The sequence below is a fragment of the Notolabrus celidotus genome, chromosome 18, assembly GCF_009762535.1.
Source record: "Notolabrus celidotus isolate fNotCel1 chromosome 18, fNotCel1.pri, whole genome shotgun sequence".
In the NCBI taxonomy this organism is placed as follows: domain Eukaryota; kingdom Metazoa; phylum Chordata; class Actinopteri; order Labriformes; family Labridae; genus Notolabrus; species Notolabrus celidotus.
In genome coordinates this window covers 18,214,281-18,228,817 of record NC_048289.1, presented here as the reverse complement: position 1 = coordinate 18,228,817, position 14,537 = coordinate 18,214,281, and the positions used below count along the sequence as shown (strand labels likewise).

General features: G+C 40.5%; 1 protein-coding gene across 2 annotated transcripts in view; it reads right to left on the bottom strand.

Moving 5' to 3' along the window:
* Positions 1 to 516: 516 nt before the first annotated feature.
* Positions 517 to 14,537, bottom strand: part of afap1l2 (actin filament associated protein 1-like 2) — a 59,525-nt gene continuing 45,504 nt past the window's right edge. For both annotated transcript variants that reach the window (XM_034708681.1, XM_034708682.1), the window contains 13 exons: positions 12,257 to 12,436; positions 12,056 to 12,142; positions 11,541 to 11,625; positions 11,317 to 11,421; positions 9,707 to 9,918; positions 7,224 to 7,369; positions 7,026 to 7,137; positions 4,065 to 4,310; positions 3,693 to 3,981; positions 3,259 to 3,432; positions 2,989 to 3,176; positions 2,716 to 2,898; positions 517 to 1,643 (listed from right to left, as the gene is read on the bottom strand). In XM_034708681.1, coding sequence (XP_034564572.1) covers positions 1,617 to 1,643; positions 2,716 to 2,898; positions 2,989 to 3,176; positions 3,259 to 3,432; positions 3,693 to 3,981; positions 4,065 to 4,310; positions 7,026 to 7,137; positions 7,224 to 7,369; positions 9,707 to 9,918; positions 11,317 to 11,421; positions 11,541 to 11,625; positions 12,056 to 12,142; positions 12,257 to 12,436 — 2,034 coding nt within the window. In that variant the 3' untranslated portion in view covers positions 517 to 1,616. The remainder of the gene's footprint in view (positions 1,644 to 2,715; positions 2,899 to 2,988; positions 3,177 to 3,258; positions 3,433 to 3,692; positions 3,982 to 4,064; positions 4,311 to 7,025; positions 7,138 to 7,223; positions 7,370 to 9,706; positions 9,919 to 11,316; positions 11,422 to 11,540; positions 11,626 to 12,055; positions 12,143 to 12,256; positions 12,437 to 14,537) is intronic.

The following is a 14,537-nucleotide window of genomic DNA, read 5'->3' as shown; positions in this document are numbered from 1 at the left end:
AGCTGGGGTTGGTAGTCAGATTTAGATACACTTTTTGTTATACTGGTTAAAATGATCCTTTTGTCCCGATGGCAATCAATACATAATGTGTTCTTAAAAAAAGAAAGAAAAAAAAAGCTGCTATCTACAGCCGGAGTAAACCTGGGAAAACACCAACCAATCCCTGCCATCAGGAGCCAAATTATGAAACCAATCAAATCCCGTCCTACCGTTCTGCCCGCCTCCTTCACGTGTTTCCTTACCGCTGAGTGAGACTTGAGTTGACGTAGTGCAAAAACCAAATGATGTGCTGAGGACCGGTTTTGAACAGTCACCATCATATGGTCGCGAAATCAGCAGCACTCGTGCATGTGAGCGGGGGCGTCGTTTTGGAGGAGCTCCGAGGGAAGGGGGGGGAGGGGTTAGACGGAGTCCTGAGGAAATGCTACATTCAAATTCATGCTAGTTTTCCATGACTACCAACCCTAGCTTTAAAGGCATGAAGAGACATTTTAAAAATCAAACTCTAAGGCGGCATTGTCGTCATTACATTTTTATTTGAATAAAAAGTGCATCTTTAGCTAGCAATACAAGCCAACAGGCTGAATAATGGTGTAAATATATTTACATCTTGGCTACCAGCATATATGAACCAAGCTACAATCTATGGTGTACAAAATGGCCATGTTTGTAAAGGGGTTTCTTTATGTGTCAAACTGAAGTGGTTTTAACTGTTTGTGCTTCATGGACTGGCATAAATGCTACAACATCAACATCCTGCCTATAACAAAAGAAAGCAAACCATCATGAAAAGTCATTGAAAGTACGATTATCCAGTGGTTTTGGAGATGACGGCTTGTGGATCTCTCTGATTGGCTATAAGTCTTGACAAGTTGGTGACTGCAATGAAGGATCCACTGGGAGGTTGACAGCAGGGCGTGTCCAGACTTTTTTTTTCTGGGGTGGCCTAACTGGGCATTGACTTGTACAGGGGTGGCATGAGATGTGTGTACTTTTTTTTTTACCCTTACTGTCACCACTAATCATAGCTACTTGAACAAAGTATCAAACAGATGCTCATCCAAAATATTCATCCAAAATCAAAATTTAAGGGACTTTAAAAATAGCAATCAAAATCCTACAAACTGTCAAAAATACATTCACTGGCAACATTTCAATACCCACATGTTTCTAATAAATATATATTCGACATCTAGTGGCCAAAGTTTGCTTGTTGTTTCGGAGAACTGATTCCTCTCCCACGCCCTCGTCTTATAAAATCGATCCGTGACGTATTTTTCTACAACTTAAGGTACCAACAAAAGAAAACTTGCTACATTTAAATGCAAAGAAAGCTACTCGCAGCCTTCAACACAGTTCAAATTGTTAATTTTAAAACAAGTCCTGCCTCTGACAAGAAAAATAGCCAATCATAGTTTAGGATTTTTTGACCGACACTTTGGGTGTCCAGATTTCAAGAGGGGCCCATGCCACCCCTGGTCAGCCCCGTGAACACACCCCTGGTTGATAGAGGGTGTTGATTACACTGACTGGTCCTTGAACTACAACAAGTTGTGGATGACCAGATGTGGATGAACTTTATTATTTGAAAGGTCAAAGGGCATCCTGGGTATCTTCTAGGTGGTGGATTTCTTCTCCCATTCCTGTTAAGACATAAAAAAAAGTTAAATTTAGTTGTTTTGACGGTTGAAAAAATTGACCATGATGATTGTACCAACCAGTGGATGGAAGAAATGACTTGTAGTAGTACTTTATTAGTGGCCATTAAATATGATATACTGGGCTACTATGAAATTAGAGTTAGCAGCCATATCTGCTTCCCTTAAATGTTTATCTTCCCTTAAACTTTTGACAACTTATTACTGATACCCCCTTTTTTTACACAAATGTTTGAATTTTAAACTCAACAGGAATATATTTAAATATTTAATTCATAGTTATTTTAGTTAATTGTTATTTTTGTTGTTTCAATATTACAGATATTTTCCTCCTTTTCAATTAAATGAAGAAAAACAAAAATAACAAACAAAAACAAAAACATACAAGTCAACAGATGTAGTGAGTAACACTAAAAGAAAAAAAAAACCAACAACAACATAAAGGAAAAATAATACTCAAAACCACCCCTCCCCACCTCTACCTCCACCATACCCATCCACCCTGTAGGGACTTTACTTCCTGCCACTCTAAAGGAGGCCATTAATGTTATATCGTAATTAGTTTAGTTTGTTTTTTCAATGTATTGAATAAATTGAAGAAGGGGAACCCAAGTCTTGCCATATTGCCCTAGATTATTTGAAAGTGAGAGCCGAATTCTCTCCATATGAGAGAGTTTTACCATTTCTTCTAACCATACTTTGACAGGTGGAGCCTCTGCTTTTTTCCAAAACATTAAGATGAGTTTTTTAGCTATTATGAGTCTGCAGGACAGCAGTTGCTGCTGACTTTTATCTATGGAGAGTCTGATCAGAAACTCCAAATAGCACAAGAAGGGGGTCAGGTTTCAAAATGGCATGCATCATACCAGTATTAAATATACTCGACCAAAACAGAGTTAATTTTGGGCATTCAAAAAAACTATGAAGAAAGTTTGCTTCTCTCCTCTTGCATTTGTCACAGAGTGGGGATACATCTGGAAAAATGTATGTACCTTTGTTTTAATATAAAGAAGTCTGTGAACTATCTTAAATTGAATAAGGCGTTTTATAATCTCACCTTGGCTTTCTGCAGGACTTTGCCTTTGGTAGCCATGATGGAAGCAGGTCTGTTTTTCAGTGCAGAGGCAGAGTTGATGGGCGAGGCAGGGTCTGCACTGACGTTGCTGTTGGAGGGTTGGGATGAAGCTGTTGATGATGATGATGATGATGTCTGGGAGGCAGGTAGGGTTGCTGCTTTAGACTATGGGGTAGAAAGAGTGATGAGGAAGTTAGGTGAAGAAGCAAAAAGAGAGAATGTATTTCATTTAGATGTATTCGCCTTCACACTCACTGTGGGCATGTCCTGGAGGCTGCTGTCCAGTGTGGTTCCCAGTGTGAACGGCCCCGACTCCACCTTCTTCAAACTCTCCTTCACTTCCATCAACTGCAGCTCCACCTCTACCCTGCATCGCTCTGCCTCCCGACACGCCTCCTCCTTCTGCTTCAGCTGGGCCTCTAATGAGGCCTGCTGCTTGGGATCTGAGGAGGAAAGACAAACTGTCAATCATCCCAGCAGACCTTGTGGTTAAAGAATACCTCTCAACAAAGAATGAGTCCGAACCTTGGCAGGTGCTGAGCTCCTCTTTGGTTTCCCTCCTCTGCTTCTTCAGGTTCGACAAACTGCTCTTCACATCTTCCCTCTCTTTCTCAAGGCGGTCACGGTCATCAATGTAGCGGCGCATGTCAGCCTCTGTGCGGTTCTTGCCTAGTTTGACCTCCACTGCACTGGAAGACCCTGAAATATAATGTATGAAAGGAATAAAGTCAAACACAAATGGAACAAAATATCTGCTATTAATGTTGACATTTGTCCAAAGATAAGCCTGAAAGATGCGGCCATCATGAAAAGAAAATTGTTGTCGTGACCCAAAGATGAACTTGAAAGAAGCTGTGCCTTTGGGTGTAGTAGACACAGTCTTCCACAAGAGGGAGTCATAGGAGTGTAGATTTATAACAGGACCTTGCAAACCCTGTGTACCTGTGCTTCACCCTCACCTATTGTGTGTGACTTAGGCCGGGGTTGAGGACTCAGAGGAAACCCTGTAGCATTCTGCCCCACTAGGCTTTTATTATGGATCCCTGAGGAGGGGGAGTTAAAGGCATGTGGGATCTCCAGGGTCCTTTTTGGGGTCTCCTGGTTGTGCGGCGAGGTCTTGACTAGTTGAGTTTGATGCTGCTGGGTATTGGGAGTTTGGGGACGCTCTTGTTCTGGCTTGCCTGTAGCGGAACTTGTTCCATTTAACACAGGCGTCGACTCTGGCTCAGCATTGTTTGTTGAATTTACCTGGGATCGAACACAGAATATGACGTGTTAAAGCAAAGCAAGACAACAGCATCTCCTATAGCAGCAAGTCTGATTCAAATCACCTCTTTGTTCAGAGATGGTTGGTCCCTCTGGTCTTCTACTGTGACGGGGGAATGTGTAGAAGTTTCTTTGGCAGGGGAAGATTTAGTCCCAGGGGATGTGTGCAGAAAGGAGCGTACAGGAACCAGGTCCAGGTAAATCCTGCTATCAGGGTCCTGGTCTGAGTCCCTTTTCTCCTGTGAGCAGGATTCATTTTGCTCCTGAAGGTTGTTGTCTTCACTGTCAGGCAGGACAATGTCTTCAGTATCCTGTTTTTACATGGGAGGAGGAAGTTATGAAACGTTAAGAAGTGAGACTGAAAGTGAAAGGGTGAGAGAACAATAGACAGGCCAGAGAGGATGCTTTATACACCCAAAAGCCCCCAACACAACTTATCGTTTCACTAGTGATTCTATTTGATATAAGTTTGAGAAACCTAACATTCCAGCTGTTATACATTGCTTTGACAGGAGCCCTCAGCGTACGTGCATCTATACATCTCATTCACCTTGTGATAACATGTTAATCTTTAGTTGTTTTCTCAAGACCCAACTTAATTATCACAGCTTGTTTTCTCATGGAGGACAAGTCATGCTATCACTACCCCCATTAATGAGGTATGTTAGGCCAATTTCTGTTTGTTTTGTACTTTTGCAACTCTGAGAGGATGAGCTATGATCATTTGACATTACGGTGGTGCCAATGAATTCAAAACATCTGTTCAGAGATAATGACATAAATAAGTTGAGATCTTGAGAAAACAATTGGAAATCACTCGTTATCAACAAGTACAAAAATGAATGGATCCGTGTCAGCTTAAGGCTCCATACATTGCTCAACTACTGACTTTTAAACCTTTTAATATTTCTTTTCTTGTGAGAGTTGGCGTGAAATAGAAGAACACAAGACTTTGTTAAGAACCAATCTACTTTGATGGCTTAGCTTCTGACTTTATGAATATAACAAATGGTGTCCCGCAAGGATCCATATTGGGTCCTATCTTATTTGTCATCTATATCAATAATTTATGTAAAAATGTAACGGATGCAAAGTTTCATTTTCATGCGGATGACACCATTTTGTACTCTTCAGCGTCGTCCCTGTGTGTGCAATTAACAAACTGCAAGCTGCATTTCACACAGTACAAATGAATCTTTGTAAACTAAGGCTGGTTTTAAATGCCGACAAGACTAAGGTGATGTATTTCTCCAAGTCCAAGAGGACGGTGAAAAATGACTCTAAGATGTTCACCTCTACAAATGAAGAAATGGAATGTGTCCAAACATTTAAATACTTGGGTTTTCTCTTAGATGAAAATCTTTCTTTTAATCGTCACATTGAGAGTCTAACTAAAAAACTGAGGGTGAAGTTGGGTTTCTTTTATAGAAACAGACGCTGTTTATCTTTTGCTGCTTGTAAAAACCTCATTCTAGTAACCTTTGTATCTGTAATTGACTCTGGTGATGTTCTTTACATGCATGCTTCCTCAGCCTCTCTGCAAATGTTGGACTTGGTGTACCATGCTGCATTGCGGTTTGTTTCTGGTTTAGGTTTCCACACACATCACTGTAACTTGTATGAAAAGGTAGGCTTGTCTTCCTTATACAACAGAAGAATGGAGCATTGGTATGTCTTTCTTTATAAGGCCGTACTACAGGAGCTGCCGTCTTATTTATGCTCCTTATTGATTCCTAAAGTTGCTTATAGGATTAAATAATCCTTACTATTTATACACATTTCCTGTAGAATAATTTGGATGATTTATTTGCATATATTTTTATTCAAAATGTCACTGGCTGCAGCTTTCTGACAATTCATATTTTGAGCTTTTTCTGTCTCCTAAAGCAGAGGATCCCAAGGTGGGGGTCGCAAGACCGCTCCAGAATGTTTTTTTTTTTAAGTAATCTAAAATTCCATATATATTACCCATCATTGAAAAAGGATATCAACAAAAAAAAAATAGTAGGGAGATTTGAAATAAAACTTTTTAAATGAGTTTTCTGTCTTTCTTTGTTGCCAGATGACTCCTGAGGTTAAGGTTAGATAACAGTTAATCAACAAAAGCATCAGTAGCAGCAGGTTAATTCTTAACAGCACAAGAAACACAGTCATGTGCATGCAGGCTAATTTTCTGCAGACCAGTTAACCCTTAAAGACCTAGACTATCTTTGGGGGCACCAGACTCTTCTGAATTTACTTTGAATATGCTGAATGAGACAAATGTGGTATCAATAGAAAGCTGAGAATGTCTGCTGTAACTGAGTTTTTAAAGCTTGTTAATAGGATTAGCTGTTTAAAAGTTATCGAACATTTAAGAACAAGTATCCGGCGGCGGTTGTCTTGGTCTTTTAGGGTTAAATGTATGAAGCAACATTTAATTATTATGAGGGACAGTGGGGGTCAAAAGTCTTTGGCAACTATATTTTGGGGGTCACGGGCTGAAAAGTTTGGGAGCCCCTGTCCTAAAGGACTAAACTGAATATTTTCCTATAATAACAGAAAAGAAACAAAATATTTTCATTAAAACACAGTTAATGTGGCACATTTTGATAGGATGGGACTAAGGGCCTGTGTCCACCCTTAGCATTTTGGGCGCTTTTAAAACCAAGCAGTTTAGCGATTTTAGCACTCAGCATCCTGATCCCAAAAGCTTTTTGTTGCTGCACTCAAAGTTGAAAATTGGTGTCAATGTCAGTTCTCCATCACCAACCAGTCAAAACCAAGAAGGGGCAGGACTTCTATTATCAGATTTTTCCACCACAATGGCGGAAGTCCGTACACTGGAGGAGAAACGAACGACACAAGGTCTAGAGCAGCTGTTCACCCTACAACACGATTTCAATTGTTTGTTTTCTACATTTACTTGTCTACAATTTCACTGAATAAAAGCAGATATGGCGGATAGAAACCTAGCAACAGTAAGTGCTGGTGAGAGCGCTCTGAGATTGAGGTAGTTTATATTGACAAAAATCTCCAAAACAAACCTCTGGATCAGCTAAAGACGCCACATCATCGTACAGTTCATCAGAGTTGTGGGAGATGGAGGGTGGGGTGTCGATGTAGGTGTTTGGCTCTGAATATCTCCTCTGCATCAAGCTGGGGAAACAAATGAATACATTAAGAGCTTGTTCAAGCGCTGGGCAGCAAGCGCCACCTAAAACAGACAGAAGTCATGATCTTACTATAAGGAAGTCTTGGCGGCAGAGACAATGCTGGAGATCCTCTCAGCGTTGACATAGTCGTATGTCAGCTCCTCCGGGTCAGTCTTTGTCCCCGTCTGTGACAGCAGGAGGCCCAGCCAGTTGCCCATGTCTGCGGAAGTCTTAGCCTGAGAGAGGAGGGGAAAGAAACAAGTGGAGGAAAGTGCATTTATTACATACCACGCACTTGCAACATCATGAGTATAAAAGCAGTTATTGGTTTTAAGTGCATGCCATCTGTCACTTTGTATTAATACAGTGATTGCTGCAGCATAGTTTCCCAGCAGTTTATTACTCGTCCATCATCGGCTGAGCAGAAGTGTTCCAAAATAAAGACATAAAAATAAACCGAGTATCAGAAGGATGAGTGTTAAAACACTTCCTTTCATTAAAAACGTAATAGCCTTGTTGAAGTTTTTGAGTTTGTTGAGTTAGAATTAAACAGAGAAGGAACGTTTTTTGGGAAAAACCTAAAATGTGTCAGGCAAAGCACTCAAGACTAAACATCAAATTCCTTTAGCTATGACCAAACACACTGTCAGCAGGGTGGTACTGGAGACCTAATGAAAAAAGGGCGTAACATCAGTCCCTGAAATCCCAGCACACCAACACCCTTCACACACACACACACACATAGGCACACAAACAGCACAGACCACCTCTGTGTGTGTACATACATGACATAGGATTAGTTTGATGTCAGCAGAAATGATTCCAAACAAGGACACAGTAGGGTATGGGTTGCCTAAGTCCATGTTTTTATAGATATGTCCAGTTTGTTGTTACTGAGAATTTGCCAGTTTGTTTTATTATTAATAAACTTTTGGAACGGAGGATTGAAATAGTACTCTATCAAACTTGGTTTTAGCAGCTGTGTGCCCCGTGTCCTATAAAAAAATCTGCTGTTTCTGTGCTTTTTTTTCATTTACTTAATTTAAAACTGCCTTTTTTTTTATTAAAAATTGGTCTTTTTGGGGCGCTGGTGGCCTAGCGGTCTACGCGTCCAACGTCAAGAGGCTACAGTCCTCATCGCAGGGGTGGCCGGTTTGATTCCCAGCCGATCGACCATTTCCTGCATGTCTTCCCCCACTCTCTACTCCCCACATTTCCTGTCTCTCTTCAGCTGTCCTATCAGATAAAGGCAAAAAGGCCAAAAATATGACTTGAAAAAAAATGGGTCTTTTGGTCCATGATTTTTTTTGCACTGTCCCTTTTCAAATACACTTAACCCAAATCACACCAATTCATCTTATGGTCTATTTTCTTTCCTTCGGTTTTTTTTAGATTTCTTTTTTGGCCTTTGCCTTTATTGAAGAGAGCAATGAAGAGAGACAGGACATGTGTCATTTCTGGCCCTTTGAGCATCTAGTCAAACACCCCTGACCAACTAGCACCTGGCATCCATGGCCCTAGCTCAGTCTGTAAGGCTTGACTTGGCTTAGGAACCTAAGGGTCACTGGCTCAAGCTCCAGTGCAGACAATAACATGGAAATCAGGCTGGTCGCTGGAGAGGTGCCAGTTCACTTCCTGGACACTGCACAGCAGCTTAGGTCGTGTGCAGCCTCCTCTTTCTGACATCTGTCTCCTCTTTCTGGCACATGTGTGCGTGTTGCATGTTCAAGAACAGAGTGTGCGAATCCAGTTTCCTCTTTGGGATTTGAATGGCTAACTGAACGATGTCAAAACATGTATTAAGCAATGGGAGAAAAAATGTTTGAAACTTCAACTGTGAATATTTTTGTTTTACAGTCATGGCTGTGTGAAATAATCGGGAACTGTAGATTTATAAGGAATTACTACTTTGCTGTGTAAAGTGCTTGATTCAGAACAGTTTATGATTTGAACCACTGTTGCAGAGTTCCCAAAGTGTGAGAGACACAAATGGGGGGTCGTGAGATGTCTTCCAGAATGTTCTTTTTTTAAACTTATCTAAAAATAGTACATTTGACCCATTATAGTAAAAATATCAACAAAATAGTAGCTAAACTTGAAAAAAAAACCTTGAAAATAGAAAATGTAAGGAGTTTTCTGTCTTTCTTTTTGCCAGATGACTCCTAAGTTTAGGCTTAGTGAACAGTTAATTATCAAAAGCATCAGTAGCAGTAAGTAACACAGCCACATGCTCATATAGGTAGGCTATTTTTCTGCAGACCAGCTAAATGAAGCCACATTAAATCACTTCGGGGGACAGTGGGGGTCGCAAGTCTTTGGCACCTATATATTGGGGGTCGCGGGCTGAAAGGTTTGGGAACCCCTGCTCTAGAGGACTGACTGTAATCATACCAATGCACAGAGAGGAGACTAAATAGTTTTACGCTTGTTTTCTGAGGGGAAACCAGGAAGAGACAAAAATGCAGGAGCAGTTAAAGACACAAAAACTGTACGCTGTGACAGAGAAATCAACAAAACTTAAGATTGCGCAGAAAGTAAACACTCAACAGAACAGAAAGACTGTTTTTGTCTACCTCTAGGGTTGCCAGCTGCGTGCCGTCCAGGTCAATCCTAAAGGAGTACAGGTGCTCCGGGCTCGGGTCGGGCAAAACACTGCAGCCTCCCAGAGTCACAGCTGGCTGGCTCACTTTGTTCCTGCCCTTGTCCTGGTAGAACCACAGCTGTCCGTTCTTGATTAGACACCAGCAGGTCCGCCATTGGCTGTTCACCAGAACATTAAGGTAGCCTGACGGAGGAGAGAGGAGCTCAGTTAAACATCAGGTACCAATTTCTGCTTCTAGTTACACATACTTTCATGAGTTCTGAGGCAGTATTTATTATTTAATGCGAGAAAATATAAACATACTGATAGCAAACAAATTGTGGTAAAATGAATGTGCAATTTTCAGCCTAATTATTACTTCATTTTTGAAGGCTACAAATGAAATAATAATAATAATAATAATAATAATAATAATAATAATAATAATAATAATAATAATAATACATTTTATTTATATAGCGCTTTTCACAGAACTCAAAGACACTTCACAAATATCACACAATAAAAGAAACTAAAATTGAAACACAGTGGATATAAGAACATTAACAGTTAAAAGCAGTTCTGAAGAGGTGAGTTTTGAGCTGGGATTTGAATGTTTGTAGGTCAGTAGAGTTGCGTATGTGTTTGGGGAGGGAGTTCCAGAGGGCGGGAGCAGCAATGGAGTAAGCCCTGTCACCCCAGGTTCGGTGCTTGGTCCTACAGGGTGGGGAGAGGAGGTTTTCATTGGAGGAGCGGAGAGCACAGGAGGGGTTGTGAGGGTGAAGCAGGTCAGGGAGGCAGGGGGGGCCAGGTGATGGAGGGCTTTGTAAGTCAGGAGGAGGAGTTTGAAGTGAATGCGTTGGGGGACAGGAAGCCAGTGAAGGTTTTGGAGGAGAGGGGTGATGTGATCACGGGAACAGGAGTGAGTGAGTAGACTGGCAGTTCTGGATGTACTGGAGTTTATTGAGGACTTTGGATGATGAACTGTATATGATGCTGTTGCAGTAGTCAATTCTGTAGGTGATGAATGAATGGATAAGGGTTTCAGCTGCAGCGAAGGAGAGTAGTGGGTGGAGTCAGGCGATGTTTTTTACGTGAAAGAAGGCGGTTCGATGATGTTAGTGACATCAACACATAGGTGAAGTTGGTGTCAAAAATGACACCGAGGTTACGAATATGGGTTGATGGAGTCAGAGTGGTTTTATCAAATGTGAGGGAGAAGTTTTGGGTGGTTGTGGTGAGGGATTTGGGGCCGATGATGATGATATCTGATTTGTCGCAGTTTAGTTGAAGAAAGTTTTTTGCATCCAGGTTTTAATTTCAGTAAGACAGTCAGTGAGTGTGGTGAGGGTTGCGGAGTTGATGGATTTGGTGGAGATGTAAATTTGTGACGTTGTCGGCATAACTGTGGAAATGGAAACCGTGTTTGCGTATGATGTGACCAAGAGGGAGCATGTAGAGAATGAATAGCAGAGGATCAAGAAAAATATCGGCATGCTTAGTCTTGTATGAACTAACTAAAGAAAGAAACCGTCACCAGACACCTCCTGCTGATACAACTGCTTCAACTATTCAACACATGACGAGTAGATCCGTGCTCACCTGAGGTGTCCACACATTTCCCTGTGCTCTCTAACAATGAGGATTTCTTCTTCCCAATGTTCATGAGGTTGCTGAACTTCAGGCCTGCGCTATATTTTTTCTTCACTGTGAAGAGGAAGAGAGTAGGAAGAATTCTGTACATGATTCCTTGTAAAACAACTTTACAATCATAAAGCTGCTTCAACTCAGGTTTTTTGGAGTGCAGAGTTGAAGAAGTGACTCACCATCTTTGTTTTCTGGTGTTTCAGCGTGACTGTCGGTGCTGCTGCCGCTCTCTGAAGCCACTGAGTATCTCTCGCTCAGATCTCCCTGGAAAGTCATGACACTGTTACCTTTTTGTTTGCCATTTAATAAGCATTCAATAAAAGTTAGGACAAAGACCTAATCTGAGTTTCCCCAGCAAGACATTTACCCTGGCAGTAGAAACCTTTGGAGGACTTTATGGTGCGTGTAATTGAAGTCTTGGGGACATTACGTTAGCCCTTCAAAGTTCCTTTCTCAAGGGGGAAGTACTTTCTGAATTACAGGTTTTGCTTTTTTACACATCATCTAATTTGTCTTATCCTTAAAAGTCCTCAGATACAAATGAAAATGCAGGTAAGTGGAATTATTCAAAATAGACTCCTGGGCATAAAGCCTCTCAATCTTTTGGGGTAAATAGGTTGAAAAGCCCTTTGACCTTCCCCTGAGGTTAGTAACTTAAAACATGAAAGTTAGCTTAAAGCAAAAACAACAGTACCTTCGTACAGATGAGCCTTGGGGAGTCAGACACAGAGTGCTGGGGTTCACAGTTTTCTGCTGGCTTGGGACTTATCTCATTAATGACCTAAAGGTCAAACACAGGAAGAGAATCATCACCCAAAAAAATCAAATAACTCTAAAAAAGGACAAGTTTGATTACTGTGAATGTACAAACTGGTCAGTTTCTGGGGTATCTTACCCTGAGCCATAGCTCGGTCTGCTCCTTGCTCTGAAGGCCCAGAACGATGGCCTCCCCTCCCACTGGGACGATCTTCAGTTTGTGCTCCTTTCTCTTCAGCTGCTTCTCCTTGTAGACCACAGAGCAGCCCAACAGGCTCACATCCAGCAGAGGTGTCTGCTCTTTGGAGCTCTTATAACACTAAGAGAGAAGGAAGTAACACTGACTCAATTTTGAAGGCTGACTGCAGTTAAAAAAAATACAAGGTAAAAGTTTCTACCATACCCCTCTCCCAACAGTTGTATTTGCATTCATACAAAAAGTGCTGTTTTAAAAGAAGAATCTAAATCCCTGAATAATTTAGCATAAAAGACAAAAATTTGACTTTTAAATCACTAAATAAAATGATTCCAACCTCTCCTTGTGTGCTTTCATACTATGATCTATTCAGGGGAATTTTCTTTCAAGTCTATAAATATTAAGTTGGCCTTACATAACAAGAGCAATAACTGAACAGTTACAAGGACCACACTTTAAAAGCAGTGTAGCACCAGCCAGACCTACTGTACAACTAAGCATTGAAAGGCTTTTGATGATGGGAAAGTGAAGCTAGTATATCACAGTTAGACTGAAGTAAGTTAAAAATGAGTCATACTGTTACTGGATTTTAATAAAACTCTTTAGAGCCGTGGGTATATCCAATAATCTTTGCATTATAGCAGTTTAATGTTTTTAAATTCAATATTCAATTTAAAAGAACACTTAAAGTATATGTATTATATATGTAGGAATTACTGTATATGTATCTGCTTTAACTCTGCTTTTCTAATGTTTTTGCACCAGTTTTGGAGCTGAAGTTGAGTCGTGATTAGTCGTGCTAGCTTAAAAACTAGCAAGGAAAACAGCTAGCAAGGCTCTAAAAAACAAATCAGTAAAAGTAAAAGAATAAAAAATATGTATTTTAAAACATTATAAAGGATGCTTGAAAAAACTTTTAACCACTGTTACTTAATTATACTCATCATTATGGTCAACCACATACTCATAAACAGGTGTCCATACACAATGTTTTCTACTTCTGAATTCTGTTGATGTAATAACTGTATTTATATTAATTGTTAAGTTTGTATATTCTTATATTATTTTATTTTTAGTATCAACTATTGTCTTTATATGTGTCAATGTAGTATTTTTTAATTAATTTTTGATTTAAGAACACTACTTGGGTGGAGGCTTCAAATAAGCTCTCTGAGTTCTGCCTCTTCCTGCGCAGTATATCATTTATAATAATGTGTGTATTTTCTTTTAATTGTGAAAATAAATAAACATCAACATCAACATATTTAGTTGAGCACTGTAACAATGCCAAGAGAAGAAAAGCTTTATCCACCCAGACTTCCCCCAAGTGTAACAGAAAACCAGCTAAAAATAAGCTAACTAAACTGTGCTTCTGTTAGCGGGGGGAATAACTGTATGTAACTCCTGCTTGAACCTCAATTCATACTTTTAAAAATACTGTTTGTGTGTAGAATTAGAAAAGAAGAAAAAAGGTGTTTATGAATGTTGTTCATTTTATTTTTTACTTTGGAAAGTCTCATGCTAGCTGTTTTGCTTTGCTTTAAGCTTTTATACTAGGCTAGGCAAACTTCCGCTCTATGCTAAAACCAGACTGACCGTTCTCATGTCCTCTTGGTGATGGCATTGTGACGGCTGTGGGGGCTTGTGGGAGTATTGTTCTGTTTGTCATGTTTATGAGCTTTCAATTTAATGCGCTTCATTATTGTTACACTAATTATGCTATAGGGTGTTGGGGAGCAAGGACTGCTGGGAAAGTGTTTGCTGTGTTGCACCCAAGCGGCAACCTCCAGTCTCAAACGATTAAGCCCACACGAAAGTGTTATAAACTGCAATTCATCAAAAAATCAGCTTGAGGCTGGCTGCAGAAACACAGGAAACCACATAGACATGAATGGTAAAAAGACGATCTTTGCAGCATTAATAAACATGTTTACAGCCTGGTTCAAAAAACGTCTTGGCCCTACGAAGCTAATCTCTCTAATGGCACACACTGTACGGGGGTTGAATTTTTTTCTAACGTGACGGTTCAGAAGATATTGAGATTACGAGTTTTTGCCCAAATAAGGACATGACTGACGTGACTCCCTGTCGGGAACACATAGCTGTTGGCTAGGAGGCTCACACTACGTCACACTCTGCCTGGTTGAGTTCCGCATTTCTAATATGGCTGCTGCCGTCGATTTGCTTCAAAACAGCTCTCAGGAACAGATGGATGACGTCACGG